Source organism: Dama dama, chromosome 23 (assembly GCF_033118175.1).
Source record: "Dama dama isolate Ldn47 chromosome 23, ASM3311817v1, whole genome shotgun sequence".
In the NCBI taxonomy this organism is placed as follows: domain Eukaryota; kingdom Metazoa; phylum Chordata; class Mammalia; order Artiodactyla; family Cervidae; genus Dama; species Dama dama.
In genome coordinates this window covers 8586036-8605116 of record NC_083703.1, presented here as the reverse complement: position 1 = coordinate 8605116, position 19081 = coordinate 8586036, and the positions used below count along the sequence as shown (strand labels likewise).

Here is a 19081-nt window from a genome sequence, read left to right as displayed (position 1 = left end):
AACCCACACATTTTTCCATTGGAAATTGTAAATGGAAGACAAAGAAAGAGACCCAGCTCCTCTCTCCCCACCCCCTCCACTTCCTGGGAAGCTTTTTCATGACTCTTTGTCCATTGGACCAGAATTAAGTCAGCACTCAAGGGTTGTTGATCCCTGTCACTCAGGTGCTTAGAGCAGTATTATTCAAAGTGTGGTCCCTTGAAGCAGGACTTATCTTTACCCAGCAAGAAATGAAGTTAAAAAATTAAGAAAATGCGTTCAGAAATGTTTAGAGGGATTTGGCAGAAGCGTTTCCTGCCTGTTGAACCTAATGATAAACTAAGTCGCTTCAGTCGTGTCCGACTCTGTGACCCCATGGACTGCAGCCCGCCAGGCTCCTCTGTCCACGGAATTCTCCGGGCAACAATACTGGTATGAGCTGCTGTGCCCTCCTCCAGGGCAGCTTCCCTGGCCCAGGGATCGAACCAGCATTTCTTACGTCTCCAGCATTGACCGGTGGGTTCTTTACCACTAGCACCACCTGGGAAGCCCCTACTCATAAAGACTGGGGGCTTATTTAATTCATCTTGTAAAAACTACACAGTATGGTATTGAAGTCTAGTAGAGCTTCTATTGGGCTTCCCAGGTGGCGCCAGTGGTAAAGAACTCGCCTGCCACTGCTGGAGACGTAAGAGACACGGATTTGATCCCTGGGTCGAGACGATCCCTTGGAGGAGGGCACGGCAACCCACTCCAATATTCTTGCCTGGAGAATCCCATGGACAGAGGAGCCTGGTGGGCTACAGTCCATGGGGTCGCAAAGAGTCAGACACGACTGAAGCAAATTAGTACACACACACAGAGCTTCCATCTCTAGTCAGAATGAGAGTGAATTTTCTTTTTTTTGGAAGAGCTATACTTTCATCTCACAGGAGCACAATGGCAGTTCTACTATTATAAACTCATATTTGAAAAATGAGGTAAGTATTAATGCATGAAGCAATGTCTTTGTTTGGGAACCTTCAGAAGCAGATTCAGAGAGAAGGATCTGGGCAAGTAGCTTATTTGGGGGACGATTCCAGTGAACGACAGCAAGGGAGCGGGGAGAAAAGACAGGGAAGCGAAGGGGGCCGGTCACTGGCATGTGAGCAAGCAGGTCACCGCCGAGGGTGGCTGGACCTCAGTCTTAGGGGGAGCTGGGGCGTGGTATAAACTACGCTTCAGACATGCCCCACTTGAGGGATGAGAGAGGTGGCATATTCATCCACCAAACAAAATATATTTGTTTCTTTACTGGGCTGTGCTTGGTCTTACTTGCAGCACGTGACATCCTTAGTTGCAGCACATGGGATCTAGTTCCCTGCCTAGGGATTGAACCTGGGCCCCAGGCAATGGGATCATGGGTCTTAGCCACTGGACGACCAGGGAAGTCCCCCACCAAGTCCTGTTATGTCTCCTGGGGGCACGGTTAGTTCCCTGGCACTTCAATCTGCATCTGTGCAACCAGAGTGGCCCCAGTGGTTAGACAAAGCCATCAACTAAGGATTTGTAGGAGCTGCCGGTTGAAAGCTGAACTGGTCTTAATAAGGTGAGAAGGGTCGCCCCCTTTGGCCTCTGGGCCTGTACAGAACCTTTTCCACTAGCCTGCTCTTCCACTTTGTGTAATTAGTTGGTGGTCTACCTGTGTGGCAGAGACAGGCTGGGGGCCCACACAGCCCAGCACTGCATTCCGGGCCCCCGGTTGGACTCCATTGCCCAGTCTGCCTTGTAGGAGAGTGTGGCATGTGACACCTGTACTTCCCCGGACCACCTACATGAGTCACTGTCCCTGTTCTTCACTCCTTATGACGCCTGGAACAGAGATGACCCCAAGGGCAGCAAGGCTTCCCAGGTGGCACTCGTGGGGAAGAACCCGCCTGCCAATGCAGGAGGTGTAAGAGATGAGGGTTCAATCTCTGGGTCAGGAAGATCCCCTGGAGGAGGGCATGGCAACCCACTCCAGTATTCTTGCAGAGAATCCCATGGACAGAGGAGCCTGGTGGGCTACAGTCCATGGGGTTGCAAAGAGTTGGACCTGATTGAAATGACTTAGCATGCATTAGGGCATCCGAGAGAGTCACGCCTTGAAGAAGGAAAGAGCCAGGGTCCTTAGAAGGGAGCCACTTGACCAGAAACATACTTTTTTGGAGGTTTTTGTATTAAGCCATTGTGATTTCGAGGCTGATCTATTACAGCAACTAGCATTAATTTAAATAATGCAACATACATGTGTGATCAAAAAATTTATTTTTCTGGCTATCACTTACCATTATCTCAGATCAGGCACTTATTTATCAGCCATCTCCCCTCCACCAGGAAAACTTGGATTTGTATGCTGCTGCATCCCTGGCATCTAGAACAATGCCTCGCAACTAGTATACACTCAATAATTAATTCTCCAATGACTCAACACCAATGCACAGGGTCCATGACAGGCCCCATGCTAGGAACTTCATATCTCTTATCTGATTTCATTCTCCAAACAACTGTTTGAGGAAACTGGACTATGCAGAGACTGATTGTATTATCCAAAGCTGCCCAGCTGATGACTGAGGGAGCCAGGACTGGGATCTAGGCAGTCTGACTCAGTCCTCATACTTTTCTGCCCCCATCCCTTGCTGATGACATCTGCCAAGTACTGAGCTTGGGGCTGGGAGCAGAGGAAAGCATGAGACCCGGCACCCGCCCTTAAGGTCTACCCAACAGCAGTGGTTGACACGGGGCTCGGGTGCAGCAGGGGAAACAGACTGGTGTCTGCTCTTATCTGTGGGGCAGGCTGTCTTTTAGAAAGTCAGGCTCTGCTACTCACCCAGCCTGAGAAAGGGCTGAGACATAGGACTCAGATCCTCTTAGGGAATACAGAAGGACGGGGCAGAGCTGAACCCAGGTCCTCCGTCACCAACGTGAGACACCGTGAAGATTGGTGGAGGGACATTTGAACAACTTGGTCAAAGGCAGAGTGAGCTGGAGCAAAGCCCCTAATCCTCAGTGGTGGGAAGAATTAGAAAGAGAGTTGAGTAGGGGATACGGTCAAGAACGTGGACTTAGTGATCAGACAGAACGGCCTCATGAGCTTGGGCAGGTTAGAGGACCTTGTTGGGCTTTTTGTGCCTTGTCTGTAAATCAGATGTAACCTGCTTAACTCCATGGTAGAGTGATCAGCACAGAGGAACAAAGTGCGTCCTCAGGAAGGGTGGCTGGTGTACCTATTCTTGGATCTGTGGCCCCTGGTCTCAGGGTGGGGAAATCTGCTCCTTGGCCACTGAGCCACAAAGTTGGAAAGACTTGGAGACTAATCATGGCGGATGCTTGAACGGGGTCAGGAAGCTGCCCAGCTTCAGGGGCCTTGTCTTCATCCTTCCCACACATGGCCACCCGAGGGCCTTGGCTCTTCTGTCCGCTGCTGGTGGCTTGCTCAGACATGGCCCCACCCCCCCAGAGCCCCAGAGAAAGGGGCTGTCTTTCCAAGGCCCAGCCAAGGAGCAAGGCCTTCAGTGAGTGGTGTTTGTAGTCACTGGTGCTACAGGCGAGGGAGCAGACAGACTTCTCTGCAGTGGGCGACGTTGGCCCTTGAGCACATGGTCTGCTTTCCATGAAGGATTACCCAAGGTTACCCTGGGGCTGGTGTGAGGCCCTTAGTGAATGGGGGACGTCTGGATAGAGGCAGATTATAGTTCAGCAAATTTCCAGCAGGGATGGCACTGTCTGGATGGTGGGTGGGAGGCTAGCGGTGTTCTCAGCAGGTGAAGAGCCCAGGAACCCTCCCCAGCTCCCAATTCACCTCACCTTCTCTCAGTTCATTATGTCAGTAAGGTCTGATAGTAAGAGGCAAGGAGCCCATTGGAAATATTGCTCGTATCAGCTATTCGCCCTGTAGTAGGAAAGAGCTTTCATTTTCCATGCTAAGTGAAGTAAAAGTGAAAGTGTTAGTTGCTCAGTCATGTCTGACTTTTTGCAACCCCATGGACTGTAGCCTGCCAGGTTCCTCTCTCCAGGGGATTCTCCAGGCACGAATACTGGAGTGGGTTGCCATGACCTTCTCCAGGGGATCTTCCAGACTCAGGGATCGAACTGGGTCTCTTGCATTGCAGGCAGGTTCTTTATCGTCTGGGCCACCTGGAAAAGTGAAAGTTGCTCAGTCGTATCCAGCTCCTTGTGACCCCATGGACTATACAGTCCATGGAATTTTCCAGGCCAGAATACTGGAGTGGGTAGCCTTTCCCTTCTCCAGGGGATCTTCCCAACCCAGGGATGGAACCCAGGTGTCCCACATTGTGGGCAGATTCTTTACCAGCTGAGCCACCAGCCCATGTAGGAAGCCCATGCTAAATCCTTAACAAAAGCACCTTAGACATGGCTCCATAACCTGCCATTCTTATCCCTCTGGCTCGTCACTCTAAACATCCCAGTTTTCAGAAATCACCATACTCTTGCCTGGTTCCTTGCCTCTGCCCACGGTGTTTTCTTATTCTGAATGCATCCACCTCCCTGCCTCTTTTACCACTCGTCCCTTGGATCCCACAGGTACTGCCCCGATTCCTGCCTCTATTTTCCCAGAGGACTTTCTACTTTTCCTTCACAGAACACTTATCAGAGGGGGTGACTGCTGCATGTTTTTGTCTCTCCTCATCACTAAAATGAGTTTCTCATGTGATTGGTCTTCACACACTCTGCTTGAATACCTGTCCCAAGATACTTGCCATCTCGAACGTGATGTATTCTATTGCAACCAACTCTCTTGGCAAAATGGTTTTCCTATTATTAGGAAACAAATCTTCCCTGATACACGAACCTACTGATTTTCCCCCCGGCAGTTCAGTTGCCTAAAATTCTTTCAAATCAGAATAAAGATTCTCTTCCCATAATTAAGAATAGATCTCAAATATAAATATCCTGAGAGTGGGCAATACATGTATAACTCATTCTAAAGTATAAATGACTGATAAGAGCTTTTCCATAAAACAAGATCTTACTAAAAGAATCTAAGGATCTGGTTAGGAATACAAAAGGCATCAGGAATATAAGGACATGAAAAATCTGATATAGTAGAAAGAGCACTGGACTAGGAAATGAAAGATGGACCCAATTTGATCTGTTATTTCTGAGTTCTGCTTTCCTCATCTGGAAAAGGAATCACTTACATGATGAAGAATTCTCTTTATTACTGTACTTGCAAAATTTTGTGTGGAAGTGGTCCATTCATCTGGGCTTGTCTTAGGCCTTTGATTTGGTTTGGCTTTCTCAACTCTTTCTTAGTTCTGGATGGGCAGAAATTTGCACGTGTGTCAATGAGCTTCGGCCTCCTGGGGACCGGGTTGATGATCTTGGTGCCGAAGATGCTGACTCACACCACTCACCATTACATCAATCAATGAGCCTTTTATTCCCACCTGTTTTGAACCTTCCTCTCCCCTGCCTTGAAACCATGCTTTACCATGGCTATTTATGGAATTTGTATCATAAATATTTGCAGGTAACACATTTACTGCAGTAACACATTTTATTATGATTTTATTATATAATCTCTTTTCCTGGAGTTTTGCAAGTAAAGACTGCATAAGAATCAACTCTTTATTTGTCCTAAGTTCCACCCTACAGAACCAGGCCAATATTATAATTGCTTGATGCACAAGACTCAGTGACTCAATAAATACTTTACAAAAATAATGTATTTTTTCCCCCTTTCTTAAAACATAAAAAATTAGGATTTTCTAGATGAGTTCCCTTCCTCATTTTTATATTTATTTACTGGAAATATATTGGTGGAGAAAAAAATTGTTAAGATGGTATGAAAATAAAATAGATGAAATGAAGTTCATGTTCTTTCCCCATTTATTTTGCAGTTTTCTTTGGAAAAGTGCTATTCTTCGTTTTTAAGTCTGACCTTCCTGTAGCCTTCTGAACCTATTAAGGCACGAGCAGAAATTCTACCATTCTGGGGTCTTTTAGTAGAATTACAGCACTGTGCTAATATCATCCTTTATTTTAAAGCTTATTTAAAACCAGGTCTCAGATTTGCTCTTAAAATATCCATCTGCTCCCCCTCTACCCTCTCCCAGTCTGAGGGAAGGGCATTTTGGCAGCTGAGACTTCAGCAAGGTACCTCACTGGCTAACTCACCTTTGGTTTCAGGCTTTATGATGTTGATATCCTTCTATTGAATTTCTCGTTTTTAAAGAAGTCATTCCTGGAAAATTCCCTTTCTCTTCCACCTCCTTAAGCCCCTTTCTGAACTCTCACGGAAGTGATTAAATAATTTCAGGATGACAACTCCAGAGAAAAGGTTATGCATAAATCACATTCATATTAAATAAGTTATACATAAAACTGCTTATCACGTTTACAATTTCAGTCTCTTGGCCCCATCGCTTCTCTGGGAACCACTGAATCCGAAGTGAGTTGAATTCCACCCACCACGACTTCCAGGTTCTTCTTCCGGTTTCTTTCTCCACATCCTCCTGAGAACATCCCTCCCTCGGAAGAGTTCCAAGGGGACTGTTGACATTGAAGATGGCAACGGTGGCTTCAGATGGCAGTTGCGAGGGCCCGGCGCCCAGCCCTGGTGTAACTTAGGACAAATGCCCGCGCGGTATATACACGTGCGCTGGTGAGAGCGGCTGTCCGCGGGGCTGCGATCGGCGCGGCACACCAGCGGCGGCGTCTCTTTAATACTCCCTGGCCTCTTGAAACTGCTTGACGTAGTCCTCGTCGGAGGGGCTCTCGGTGCACCTGTGTCCGTTGTTGGGGGGCCGGGCCTCGTTATACCTGCTCCAGTCGCCCTTGCAGATGATCCAGGGCAGGACGTCCACTTTGTAGTGGAGCTCCGCCGAGAACTCGGTGCTGATGAGGTTGGGCGTGCCCGCCCCTTTGCCCCTGGTGATGAGCTGCATGTTGTCGCCGTAGCAGCAGTGCTGGGCAGCCAGCGTGGTGCTCTCCAGGGACAACATGGAGCGAATGCAATACCGGGCTGTGGGTTTATAGATCTCCAGCTTCTCCTTGGGCCCGCTGGCGTCCTTCCAGCGGAAGTCCTTGCGCTTGATGCGGTCGAAGATGTCAGCTGTGCTGTAGGCCACCTCGGTGGGGTAGGAGCAGGGGCAGCTGGGCAGGTCGTTAATCACCTTGTGCATGTACTTCTTTAGGAACTCGCTCTTGCAACTCATCCAGCGCTCACAGCTGTCCGTGTCTGAAAAAGGCCACAGAGAAACTCATCACGTGCAAAACTGGCAGCAGGATGCCTTTAAAGTCAACCTCTCCGTTCCTGAGTGGCAGCCCCTGGCGCGGTGAACACACTCACTCTCCTTGAACTTGGGAATTTCTTTGTCCACAAGGTTCTCTGCACCACCAATTCCTTAGTTTATATTATGAAAAAACTTTCAGATACATAGGAGAGAAAATATACAATGACTGCCTAGATGCCATCACCTAGACTCAATCATCATTATGTTACCCTCATTAAAATTTTCTTTTGGAAATATATAATATTACTATTCCCAAACCAGTCAATGCCAAAGGAAATCAACCCTGAATATTCATTGGAAAGACTGATGCTGAAGCTCCAATACTTTGGCCACCTGATGTGAAGAGCCAACTCATTGGAAAAGCCCCTGATGACGGGAAAGATTGAGGGCAGGAGGAGAAGGGGGTGACAGAGGATGAGATGGTCAGACAGAATCACTGACTCAATGGAAATGAATTTGAGCAAATTCCAGGAGACGGTAGAGGACAGACAGAGGAGCCTGGCCTGCTGTAGACCATGGGGTTGCAAGAGTCGGACATGGTTTAGTGACTGAACAACAACAACAAGTTTTAGTAGGCATCTACAGAAAAAGGTGTATTTTCTATGGTTTCCTGCATAACCTTAACCCCATTATCTATCGCTCATAACTAAATGAACAGTAATTCAGAGATCCACCTTGAATCTTCTAAATAAACAACAAGTGATACAAAGTACCTCAAAGTAGTATTTGTAAGACTAAGTTTTATTTTACTCATCACTGACTTGTTTGAACTAGGCCTAACCTCTTAACCTTAGGCAGGAAACAGTAACAATCATTATATGCAAATCTCCATGAAAGATGCCTTAAAGAAGGGGCTGGTGGACCCTGGTTTTAGAGAATTTAACATTTGGCCCAAGGCCACTGACCTGTAGGTTCATAGGGGGTGCTTCCAGGGGTGCGCGGCCCCAGGCTGGCCCGGAGGCTTGGAGGGGTGGCCACAGGTGTCTCGCTCAGAGCTCCTGCAAGAAGGCCTGCAGGGGTGCTTTGCTGCCCGGCTGCAGTGCACCTGCCCTGGGGTCCACATCCATTACCTTAGACCATTTTTCAGATCGGAAAACTGAGGCAGGAGTCAGTTAAGACACTTGACATTATGCTAGTCAAGCTTTTCTCCCTTGGGGCTGCTCAGACAGCCTTTGCTGGCTTCCCCATGGGTGTAGGCGAGACTTTCCCCAGCTTCTCGGAGGCCCTTGCCTCCCGGTCCTCTTTCCTTCCTTCCCTCCCTTGGCAGGGGTCAGGCCCACACCTCCGTCTGAAAGCTCTCCCCGCCTCCTCCTGCTCCCACACCTTCGTCCCTCACAGGCAGGGGCTCCCCCAGGGAGGGTTTTGAATGTCCAATCCTGTCTCAGAGGGCTGGACTGGACCCAGTCATCGTCCAAGAGCAGAGAGGAGGGCCAGCCAGGTTGGCGGTAACTGTGCGGCCCACAGTTAAACAGAGAGCGTCTGAGGGCAGGGAACACATTGTTTCCCCGGAGCAGAGGATACACAGAAGGGAGACCACTGGTATCAGGGCCTGGGGGCGGTCTTCCTGTGGTTTAGGCCCATTCAGAGGGCACTAGGGAAGCACGGATGGTTTCTGAGCGACAGCAAGCTCTTCAGTGCCAATTGTAAGAGTCCCAGCGAGATGCTTGGCAGGCACGGAGGGTGGGATCAGGAGTAGTCGGGGAAGGGGGCTGCCAGGACTTGGGGGGCTGTGGGGAAGGGAGGGAGGCGTCAGAAGTGACTCTCCACCACTGACCTGGGTCCTGGGAGGCTGGTGATGTCAAGAGTGAAAATCGAGAGGTAGGATTGGGAGCCAGCTTGCATGGAGGGTCAAGGTCCTTTTGAGGGAAACAAGGAAGAGAGAGCTGGGGCACCTCTCAGGAGCGTGGGAAAGGCCTGGCCTCAGATGGCATGTGTGGGCACTTGTGTCAGACTGCTTGCGTCAAATCCCAGCTCAAGTACTTAGCGGCTCCGTGACCTTGTGCAAGGCATGCTACCTCGGTGGGCTTCAGTTTTCTCATCTCTAAATCGGGGATAAAAATGGCACCCATCTCAAAAAAGTCCCATGAGGGTTAAACCAGAAGGCAAGTGGGCCGTGCACAGAACAGGGTGGGGAATGCCGCCTGCAGGAATGTGCTAGACTCTGTGACTCCACCCTGGCAAGCCCCGAGTGCGCTGCTGCAGAGAATGGAAGGCCCATCCTGGGAAGCACGTGTCTGCAGAGCCAGTGGGGGTCCTCCTCAGAGGGCAGCGTTTTCAGAAACAAGATTCACAGAGGCTCTGGAAAACAGCTTTGCATTTTCCCTCCAGGGCATAAAGGCATCAAAAGTCACGTACATACAGGACATGCATCCATTGACTTATTATTTTTTTTAATCAGACTTACACGAAGTATTCAGTGTGAATGTTTTCAGTGCTTTATGAGTATCAACTCATTCAACTCTACAATAAGTCTAGGAGGTGGGCACCATTAAAGTATGAAATTGTTAGCCGCTTAGTCATGTCCAACTCTTTGCAACGCTATGGACTGTAGCCCACCAGGCTCCTCTGTCCATGGAATTCTCCAGGCAAGAGTACTGGAGTGGGTTGCCATGCCCTCCTCCAGGGGATCTTACTGGCCCAGGGATCAAGCCCAGGTTTCCTGCATTGCAGGCAGACTCTTTACCGTCTGAACCACCAGGGAAGCCCAGACACCATTACCTTAGACCATTTTTCAGATCAGAAAACTGAGGCAGGAGTCAGTTAAGACACTTGACGTTAAGCTAGTCAAGCTTTTCTCACCCCTGCTGGGCATATTCCATTTGTCCTCTGTCTCCTCATCTCCCTTTTCCTTGCCCTGGAAGGCTGCCCTGCGTGGATCTGCTTTGTGGACTCCCTGAACCCCAGTTTCTAGCTGGGGTGCGCCGATGGAAGGACCAGGTCAGGGGCAGAAGGAAGAAGGGCGAGGTAAGGGTGCCGTTCCTGAGGCTCCTCCCTCCCTGTTGCAGGCCGGCTGCATCCTTCTGGGAGTCAGGGGTGTGTCTGCTCTACCCAGGGGTCTGGGACCTCTCCCCAGTCCCTGCAGTCCAGCCGGTGGTGCGGGCTCCCCACTGTGGCCAGTCCCAGAGCACTGTACCAGCCCTTCTGCTTTCCATCCACCTGCTCACAGCTCATCAAGTGCTCCTCCGTCACCCAATTGGAGCGTGAACCGTGTCTGTCCCTGCCCGGAACCTGCCTGACAGGCCACCCCCTTCTCCTCCGCTGGGTCCCAAGCTGCCCACTGGGGCACCTGGTCCCATTCCCTGTGACAGGGCAAGGCAGCTGCCTGCCTGTGCACAGGAAATGGGGGAAGACAGTCACTCTCTGCCCCCAAAGCCAGCCTTGCTGCTTTACTATCTTATGCAAAACTCCCACAACCTTTAAATTTGGGGGATCAAAGGCATTGTGTTTGCAGAAGGTTTCTGCTAGTGGCAGTTGGCTGAACGTGAAGGACTGTGATGGAAACCCTGGGTAACAGCATTTCCAAACTGATTCCAGCTTGGCTGAGGAGAGCGGAAGTGGGTGCAAATGAGAAATGGGGCAGAAGGAATCTTACCTTTCTGCAAAATAGAATTACATCCAGAAGCACATGCAGCTATTTTTATACAGCAGGACTTCCCCTTGCTGAGTAGACACTTACAACTTTGGCCCGTGTTTATTGTACTCGCTCTGGCACTTTCTATCAGAGGAGTAGCAGGGGGTTACAAAGGTTTACAGAAAGCTCATGTGGTGGGGGGGCTGGGGGTGGGGTTGGGATGGGGAAGGCATAACATTGAGAAAGTGCCCTTTCTCTTCCTTCCTCCCCGTGACCCTCTGCTGGGACACGGACATCATCATTTCTTTATTTCATTGGGGACACTTGGTGAGGGCTGCGAGAAGAGATTCCATGAGGCTTGAGGCCCCATGATGGATGAGCCCCACGCCAGGGGCAGGGCGGCCCCAGCTGCGAGCTGGGGCGGACACAGCAAGGCTGCTGGGCTCCGTCTGTCACTGCAGGAGGCTCCCTTTTGCTTGCTGTATATTTGGTAAGCAAGAAAAACGCCGACAGCACTGGACCCCATAAGAGGAAGACGCAACATTTAAATGGATCCAAGGATGGCATGGCAAAGGCAAAAGGAATCTCTAAGACACTAAATCAATATTTGGATGAAAAACGAAAAGAAAACTCTTCATACCGACTTCAAACAGTTTGGTGGCATTAAACTCTTCACTTCCCGCAAGCAGACTCACTTCGGTGGCAGCTGTCCTGAAGGTGTCTTCAATTCCTAGGCACAGACAGGAGCTCTTTTTTCTCTAGTTATACGGAAAAAGTACCGCCCCCCCCCTCCGCCCCACTGGCAAATAAAAAAACAAATACACGTGAACAAAGCCTTTTTTGTATTCATTACTACTCATGGGCAGAAACTTGCCAACAGAGGAAACAGTAAAAGGCAGGTATAGTGCATAAAATATATTAAAACCCCAGATACCATTTGCAGCGTGAAATCAGATCCAAATGTGCCTGAATGTCCTAAGGAGCTCACTCCCTGGTCCCAGGAGTGGGGTTTTGGGTGGTGCTGGACACACGTCAGGGTGTGTGTCTGTCTGGAGGCATCAGAGTGGCAGTGTAAGCCAGAGACTGGAGAGTGTGGTGTTGTTGTTGGTTGTTGTTTGGTCACTACATTGTGTCCGACTCTTCTGAAGCCCCATGGATTGTAGCCTGCCAAACTCCTCTCCCCATGGGATTTCCCAGGCAACAACACTGGAGTGGATTGCCATTCCCTTCCCCAGGGAATCTTCCCCACCTAGGAATCAAACCCACATCCCCTGCATTGGCAGGCAAATTCTTATCCACTGTGTCACCAGGGAAGTCCAGTGTTAACAACTTGTCTAGTGGATAACACTGGTCTTAAGGACTGACTCGCTGGGGTTCACATCTTTGCTAGCTGTGTGACTTGGGTAAGCCCCAGAACCTCTGGGTGATTCAGTTTTCACATCCATAAGTAGGGAGAACCAACAACCCTCCTCAGAGCCTTGAATGAATGAAATGAGTTATGCATAAAGAAAGCATTTAGCGTAAGAAGCAGTAAGTGTTGGCTGACATTTTCTCCTTGAATATCTGTCTAGCTCATTCTGAGGATGCAGTGGTTCACAGCTAAAAGACCCATTTCTTGTATGCTGGGACTTTTAGCACTGTTGGTGATGCTGCAAAAAGAATAAGCTGAGGGAGGGATGGATTGGGAGTTTGGGATTAACAGATGCAAACAATTATATATAGAATGGATAAACAACAGGTCCTACTGTATAGCACAGGGAACTATATTCAGTACCCTGTGATTAAAGCATAATGGAAAATAGTATGAAAAAGAATGTATGTTTAAATATATATATGTATGTATAACTGAATCACTTTGCCGTACAACATTGTAATTCAACAATGCTTGCATAAAGTAAATTTCAAAAAGTTAAAAACAAAAAAATTCAATGTTAAGAAAAGAATATGCTGGGTTTGTCATTACTTGCTCTGAGCAACTGAACCTAGTTTGCCTCACATTTCCTGGCTCCCTCCCCTACTCAAATGACCATCCCCACCCAGGTTTCCTTTGCAAAAAGGAATCCCCTGCAAGTGGAAGCAGTCAGGAGAGGAAGGAACAGTGGAATGTGGACTATTTGTTGGAGAACCTTGGCTGTCCTGCTAGGTGTGAGTTGATTTCTTTTAAGAGGCTCTCCCTGGTTTTATGTGAGGCCCTTAGAGCTTATTTGTAGGTCAGCCTAGGGGACAGACTTTTACAGTGTCATCACCACCAGGCCAGGGAGACTGCCTGGCCCTTAAGTCTTTCCAGTGATTCTGAGAATCAAGACACCAGGAAAGGAAAGAGAAGGTGCAAAAGAAGACCCTTCATGTTCAAGGGAGCCCTGAAAAGCTGGGGGAGTCAGGAAAAGAAAGGCAGAAAGGATGGAAGCCAGGTCAGATGAGAAGAAAATGTAAGAACAGGGCTGCTGGCCATGCTGCTTTCAGCAGTGAGAGAAAACATTCAAAATGGGAGGAGAGATGATATCTGCTATCAAGTTATCTAGGCCTACTGTTTTGTGTCTGCATGCCAACTCTGGAGGAGAAAGCAAGAGGCAAGCTGCCAAGCCCTGACATTAAATACTGTCTGTATTCATGTGTGGCTGAGCCCAGGACCCTTCACCCTGGTGATGGTGGAAGAATTTAATGGTTAAGAACATGGATTCTGGAATCAGACTGCTTGGATTCAAATCCCAGCTGGACCACTTGCTTCTTGTGTGGTTCTAGATAAATTAACCCATGTGTCCCAGTTTCCACAGCTGCCAAATGAACACCATCATCAGTACTTAGTTCATGACATTAGTAGGATTAGATGAAATAACACATGTAAAGACTTTAGAAATCTGCTTGATACTGAAATACTCCAAAAGTTCTACTCTTCATGACCCTCATTATCACCTTTTTTCTTCTTCATCTTCCAATCTTTATCTTCATTTTCTTTTGTTTCATCTTGTCTTCATCTTCTTTTCCCTCTCCTTCTCCTCTTCACTTTCTTCCTCCCCTTCTTCCTTCGCGTTATTATTTATTGGTTTATTTCTACACATCCCACCAGACTTCTAACTCTGTTTCATTGTGATGAGTATGGGAAAGGTCAGCACAAACATCTTGACAGAAGTTGATCAAGCACTTTTGGAAATCCATCCGCATGGCTGATGGAGTCCAGAACTGCCTTTTCTCACACAACAGCCCCATTTTCTGCACATACCCCTTTGTTATCACACGCATACCCAATCTGATGTTCTTTCTCTGCAGAAAACCCTTTGCTCCTCCACATTTTTGTTCTAAAATCTCCTCCAGATTTTGTTCTAAATCTCAGCCTTGTGGTTTGAGAACAAAGTTTCCAGGGGTAGAAAAAGGAAGTCTGGGGTGTGGGGAATCAAATGTTCTGTCTCTGAAATCTCTTTCAGAGGAAACCATTTGGAAAGTGTGATTTCTTGGAAGAAACTGAGATACCATTTTAGGCTGATTTTCTACCTGCCTATGGTGAACATGGTAGATGGAAAACCACAGACCAGGATTTGATAAACTCTTATGTAAGGTGTCAGAAAGTAAATATTTTAGGCTTTGTAGGTCACATATGGTCTTTTAAAAATTGAAGTATGGTTGATTTAGAATGTTGTGTTAGCTTCAGGTGTACAGAAAATTGATATATATATAAAATGATAAGAATATTTATGTGGTATCACATGTATATCATATATATTCTTTTTCATATTCTTTTCCATTATAGGTTATTACAAAATATTGAGTATAATTCCCTGTGCTATACAGTAGGTCCTTGTTGTTTATCTATTTTATATGTAGTAGGATATATCTGTTAATCCTGAACTCCTAATTTACCCCTTCCTCACCCACTTCCCTTTGGGCAACTGTAAGTTTGTTTTCTATGGCTGTGCATCTATTTACATTTTGTAAATAAATTCATTTCACATACGGTCTTGGTTGTGTATCCTTCTTCTTCCTCCTCCTCCTCCTCTCTCTTCACAACCCTTTAAAAATGTGTGGGCCATGCAGAAACAAGACTAGACAGCTGTTTGACAATATTACTACAGTCACAATTGTTTTCTAATCCAATATGGCCTCTCACTAAGTTTGCAATTATTAGTTAAGTTTTAAAAAACATGGACAATGCAGTTGAAAGCAATAATTAACTGCCAAGTTGCCCCAGTTTGCTCCCTCTGGAACTTTCAGCAACTCTCAGGCTAATACACGGTTTATCTGTAGATGGCTGTTAAGCCTCTGATCCTGGCTTCCTTATTAGCCCATGAACATCCATCTTCATGTATCTCTTTAAGGTACAACCAGTTCCACATCAAAGGACCAAGTTAACCAGAATCACTCCTTAAATTAAGTACATGGTAACATTGTCTTCTAGGTCATGGTTACTGCAATTGTGTATCAGGCTTAGAAAATCCATCTTTTCATCATCTAAGCTCATTATTTGTCTCTTGTCCCAGTCTGGTCAGAATTCTCATTAGGAAAATGGTTGTCTTGTAAACAGTCAATTTCTATAAGTTTTTAAATAGAAGCTACAACCTTATCCAGACTCACAGAGACAGAGAGCAGACTAGTGGTAAGCAGTGGGGAGGGTGAGGATGGGCCCCATAGGGCTGGGATGTTGGTGGGGTGTACAAACTCTCTGGTGTATAATAAGAGATGTATTATACATCACGTGAAATACAGCCAATATTTTGTTATAACTATCAATGGAGCATAACACTTGGAAATTGTACAACAAGATAGAAAACAGAACAAAAGGGAAAAGCTTCTTCGGGAACGTAGAGCCACACCCCTGAGTACACCCACCTGGGCAGTTGGGACGGTCACACGTCCTAGATTCGGTTGCAGTACACGCATAGCCACAAGACCTGGTCCGTTTCTGGTTGCCATTCCCACAGGTGACACTGCAAACAGACCAGAGGCTCCAGTCGCCCTCACCGTCTGTGGAATCTGGAAGGGAGCCAGGGAGAGGGTCACCAGCCTCGCCCAAAGAACTCTCACAGCGCCCATCCGGCTGCCTGCCAGCTGCCCACTTGCAGCACCCCCACTGTTGGAGGGGACCAGGTGCCAGCTAGAGTCAGAAGTTATGGCCCCAGCGCTCACTTCAGGGGTTAGCTTCATGATGGCAGGGATTCTGTCTGAGGTTCTGACTCCTAGAGGACGCCTGCGTGTGTGCGTGCTAAGTCAAATCTGACTCTGAGACCCCGTGGACTGTAGCCCGCCAGGTTCCTCTGTCCACAGGAAAAACACTGGAGTGGGTTGCCGTGCCCTCCTCCAAGAGATCTTCCCGACCCAGGGATCTAATCCAAGTCTCCTGTGGCTCCTGCATTGCATGTAGATTCTTTACCACTGAGCCTCTGGGGAAGCCCAGAAGATGTCTGAAAGTGGAAGTCACTCAGCTGTGTCCGACTCTCTGTCACCCCATAGACTATACAGTCCATGGAATTCTCCAGGCCAGAAACTGGAGTGGGTAGCCTTTCCCTTCTACAGGTTCCTCTGTCCATGGGGGATACTGGAGCAGGTTGCCATGCTCCCCTCCAGGGGAACTTCCCAGGGATCGAACACAGGTCTCCCTCATTGCAGGTGGACTCTTGACCAGCTAAGCCACCAGGGAAGCCCAGATAACTGATACATAATGGTAGAGCTAGATGGTTCTTCATCACTCAATATCCATCCAACAAATACTTTATTATGTGCCAGGCCCAATGCTGGGTATATGAGATATATTATTAAATAAAACTTGCAAGGATCTCTGCCCTGTGGTACTAATAGTTTTGTGAGAAGAGTCAGACGATAATCAAAAACACACACAAAAATAACTAAATTATACAGTGTATCGGAAATCAGTGAGTGGTAAAGAAAAAGGAGAAATGAACCAGACTGGGGGCTTGAGGGCCGGGAGAGAGGTTGAGTATGTTATCTAGACTAACTTCCTCTTTTTATTTTTTAATTTAAAAAAATTTTAAAAAATTTTGGCCACACTGCCTGGCATGTGGGATCTCAGTTCCCTGACCAGGCATCAAATCCACACTTCCTGCCTTGGAAGCCTGGAGTCTTAGCCACTGGACCACCAGGGGATTCACCTAATTTCCTTTTTTAAGAGTAAGGAAGCTAAGTCCTGGCATGCTTGGGTGACCCATTCAAGGGGAAGGGGAAGAGAAAAGAAAGCTTGGGCCCTAGTGCTAAGTGCAGCATCTCTCTCTGAACTACTTTTTCCCGCTTTACCCAAATCTTCCTCCAGCCTTGGGGCCTCTGCCAGTGCCAAGCATGCAGCCCCAGTCATTTGCCTCGCAGGGTAGGGCCCTGCTCTGCTCGGAACAGGTCCTGGTGATTGCTATTACGTAGGCCTGGCAAGAATGCAGTCCACACATGTTTCTACCTGAACTGTGGGACCCACGCCAGACTCCCAGGCTGTTGTTTACAGTGTGTTCACTCTCAGGCAAACCCAGGGCCACTGACTCTCTGCCCATTGTGAGAGTCGGTGGGGGCAGTCCTAGTCCCTTCCCCTAACCCACGGTTGAGAGTCCAACCACACCTCACCTGCCCCCGGGGGCCCCATCCCTTTCTCCCGACTCCCCCAAAGGGGTTTTTCCGAATTTTGATTTCGTTCTAAGACATGATTTTCCAAGCACATGGCCAAGCAGATGTTTGAAACTCTGGCCTCGTACAAGGGAGGCGGGTGTGCTTCCTCTCCCAGCCTGGCTGCCTCCATCTCTCCATCTCCTCCTGAGCATCAGTGCAGGGGAACCAGAGAGATCGCTGAGCAGGGGGCCAGGGCTGCTACCTCCCAGGCCTCTTGGTAAACTCACCAAGAACACAAAGGACGTACATGAAACAATCACACGCTTGCACTTTTGCGGTGGGTGTATCCATGTGTTACACACACAGGAACACACTCAGCACCTCCCGTGTGACTCTTCCTGGGGTCTGATTTGTTAAAAGGAACAACCACCACCAGAAAAAGTCATGGGTCAGGATGACACTGTCTTCAGACTCATAAAAAGGGGGCAGTGGGTAAGTCAGAAAAAGCTTAATTCACGGAGGAAGAGTTGCTGTCCCCTGTGGGGTGGGTCTCAGCCTAAGACACGATCCAAGTGATGCCAAGAGGTATCCCACTTGGCTCAGCAGAAGCAATGGGGCCTCAGCCACCTAGAATTCTCTGGCAGTATGTCCTCCCTGGTATAATAAGATGGAGAGCTAGCTTGGGGGAATATAGTCTCTGAATGTTGAGATTTTAGCATTAAACATACTGTCTTGGAATCTCTGCCAGAGGTAATTTCTTATGTTGGTTTTTTTGGTCTAAATTATTGAACGTTAGTACTGTGTCAAATTATGTGAAAGGTGATTCCATAATTCTCCCCCCTGTACCCGCCCCCTTGGTGACTACCCTTTCATACCCACCCTAGCCCAGGGCCACTGACTTGCTCTGGCCCATGAAAAAACAGCAAATATGATGCAACACAGAGGCTAGAAAAGTGCCAGTGCCTCAGGGTTTGCCTTCTCCCTGGAGGGAACTCTTCCACCACCACATGAAGAGCCTGGGTGAGCCCGGAAGGTGAGGGGCCAGAGCGGGAGAGGCCCACCTGTCCCTGCACCCCCAGCTAACCAGCAGGGACCCCACCATTGGGAATGAGGCCATGCTGGAGCACACAGCCCCAGCCAAGTCAGCCCAGAGCAGAACAAAAGTGCAGACGACCTGCAGACTCTCTCTCTCTCGAAGACACTTGTGCTTTTAAGCCAGTAAGTTTTAGATTGCTGTTGTTAAGTCGTTTAGTCATATCCAACTCTTTTGCGACCTTATGGACTGTATCCTGCTGGGTTCCTCTGTTCATGGGATTTCCCAGGCAAGAAGACTGGAGTCGGTTGCTGATTCCTTCTCTAGGGGATCTTCCCAGGGATCGAACCTGAATCTCCTGCATTGTGGGTGGATTTTTTTTTTTTTTTTTTACTGTTGAGTGGTTTCCAAAGTAGCAAGAACTGGAACTTCCCTGGTGGTGCAGTGGTTAAGAACCCACCTGTCAATGCAAGGGATGCGGGTTTGATCCCTGGTCGGGGAACTAAGATCCCACATACCACAGGGCAGCTAAGACCCAACACAACCAAAAAATAAATATACTATTTTTAATTCTCAAAGGAAAACAATAAAGTAGCAAAACCTGTCACAAATACACCAGAACAACCCTCCCTATGAATGCTCTCTGAACGGCTTGGAGACTCTGGAACCATGAAGGATTTATTA

At 48.0% G+C, this 19081-nt stretch overlaps 1 protein-coding gene across 2 annotated transcripts in view; it reads right to left on the bottom strand.

The window, feature by feature from the left end:
- Positions 1-5378: 5378 nt before the first annotated feature.
- Positions 5379-19081, bottom strand: part of ISM1 (isthmin 1) — an 83785-nt gene continuing 70082 nt past the window's right edge. Inside the window, exons 4-6 of one of the 2 annotated variants that reach the window (XM_061125952.1) lie at positions 15649-15792; positions 11468-11557; positions 5379-7201 (exon numbers count right to left, since the gene is read on the bottom strand). In XM_061125952.1, the coding sequence (XP_060981935.1) occupies positions 6684-7201; positions 11468-11557; positions 15649-15792 (752 nt within the window). In that variant the 3' untranslated portion in view covers positions 5379-6683. The remainder of the gene's footprint in view (positions 7202-11467; positions 11558-15648; positions 15793-19081) is intronic. The other variant, XM_061125953.1, reaches the window with a different exon arrangement.